The sequence below is a fragment of the Octopus bimaculoides genome, chromosome 22 (assembly GCF_001194135.2).
Source record: "Octopus bimaculoides isolate UCB-OBI-ISO-001 chromosome 22, ASM119413v2, whole genome shotgun sequence".
In the NCBI taxonomy this organism is placed as follows: Eukaryota; Metazoa; Mollusca; class Cephalopoda; order Octopoda; family Octopodidae; genus Octopus; species Octopus bimaculoides.
Genome location: NC_069002.1, coordinates 29,915,309 through 29,917,373, shown reverse-complemented (window position 1 = coordinate 29,917,373; position 2,065 = coordinate 29,915,309). Strand labels below are relative to the sequence as shown.

The 2,065-nt window shown below is 35.4% G+C and overlaps 1 protein-coding gene across 1 annotated transcript in view; it reads right to left on the bottom strand.

Moving 5' to 3' along the window:
* Nucleotides 1-2,065, bottom strand: part of LOC106880557 (receptor-type guanylate cyclase Gyc76C-like) — a 105,609-nt gene that overhangs the window by 16,897 nt on the left and 86,647 nt on the right. The window contains exon 8 of the mRNA XM_014930548.2: nucleotides 937-957. Coding sequence (XP_014786034.2) covers nucleotides 937-957 — 21 coding nt within the window. The remainder of the gene's footprint in view (nucleotides 1-936; nucleotides 958-2,065) is intronic.

The following is a 2,065-nucleotide window of genomic DNA, read 5'->3' as shown; positions in this document are numbered from 1 at the left end:
TATATATATATATATATATATATATATATATGCATATGTATATGTATATGTGTGTGTTTGTGTGTGTGTGTATAGGCATATATGTATGCATATGCTGTTTTGTCTGTTCGTTCTGCCACTCTCTAACAAGCGGTGACGATGTGTTTAGGTCCCCGTAACTTAACAGTTCGGCAAAGGAAAAAGATAGAGTAATAACTAGACTAAAAAAAAGTACTGGGTCGATTATTTCGACTAAAATTCTTCAAGGCTGTGTCCCAGCATGGCCGCAGTCTAATGACTAGCAGAATCTAAAAAATGAATTATACATTTAAAGGAATTCCCATAAGTTATTATACAAAAACAAAAACAAAAACAAATTCAACAATACTTCCTTCCACCCACAAAAGAAAAACCTATAAAAATGTCTGAGTTTATTGATCTGAGATCATGTGGTCATGTGCTGGAAATGAAATAAGAAGATTAAGGAATAGTTATCTCATATATTTAAGAGCATCAAAATCGTTATATTTATACGTTGTACATTTATTACGTATATAAAGCATTATGCCAGAAAATTAAAAAGACGAGACTATTTCATACTTCATAGTAGACAGTACGTTTCATAAACGATAAGAAAATGTAACAATTTCTGTGCGTTCTTAAAATGGCGAACAATGAATGATTTGTGATGATGGAAATGATAGAACATTTGTAAATAAGTGCAGTGGAATTGTGGGGCATTAAAAAAAAAAGGGTCACATGGGGAAGAACGACAGGAGTTGCTATGGCTACAAATGTTTTACAAAAAATAAATGCAACAAACAACATCAAGGACAACAATTACTACGACTACTGCTATTACTATTGCCTATTGCTACTACTACAACTACAACTACAACCGGTTTAAAGGTGATTAGATGGATGCTCCGGAAGCGCGCAAGAGGGTACATTACCTACCTCGATAGGTTAGAGTGGTGCCTGTAAATAATAGGGTATGGCTTGCAGGTTAGAGAGGAGCATGTACACGGGTAGAAAACATAGCAAAACTCACATGAAGCAGCAATAGAAGGTTTTAAGCATATACGGGTTGAGGAAGTTAACAAGAAAAATATAACAAGAAAAAAAAAAGGAAGTAAATAAATAGAATGCAGAAATCGTTAGCCCTCGTTGACCACTTGGGTAGCCGCGAGCAGACGTAGACATTTCGGATCTCCCAGTCGGTGATTTAGCAGGAGTTCAAAGATATCACAGTTGGAGGAAGAATAAGCAAAACAAGAGGGGATACATGCGACAGAGTGTCGCTGAAGAGGTCACAGAGTGTGTGACGAAAGAGCTTTATAAAGAAACTAAAGTTATGATAGTAAAGTTGATGTGAAGACCCAATATATACTGCGTGTGTTTAACTGGCAAAATATGACCATCACCAAGTATAACAACACACACACATTAACACACAAACATACATAAATACACACACACACACATGGTGGCTGTCTACTCCTTGTGCAGTGTCTGAACATCTCTTGTACTTACATCTTAGATCCATCATGGCGTCTGATGTGTCTTTTTAAACCAGACAATGTATTGAAAAGAAACCCACATATATTACATATCCGATTTGGACTACGAAGAGCTGCAGTTAAGTTCTGATTTTTGTGGATCTGAAAATGTCTTTTGAGGCCTGCGTTAGATTTGCAAACCTTCTGGCATACATTGCATTGAAAGGTGTGCACACACATATCGCCAGAATAGTTGGTGGAGGATCGTTTTTCATGGATGCTCAAATAAGATTTGATCCCAGCAAAAGAAAGGCATGGTCTGTCACAAATTGTGCAGACAAAAACTTTAAAAAAACCCACTGAGATTCATCTTCTCGATGTGTGTGTGTGTGTGTGTGTGTGTGTGTGTGTGTGTGTGTACGGGGTGATTGAAAATTAAGTCCTTATTCGAAAATACTTATAAATGATTTATTAATTGTAATATTCTTTTCAAATTTTTCATGTTTGTTTATTACAGAATATATAAAGCTTCTCATATTCACATTTTTGTAAAAATTAAAATTAATAATTCCTATTTTAAAATTGGG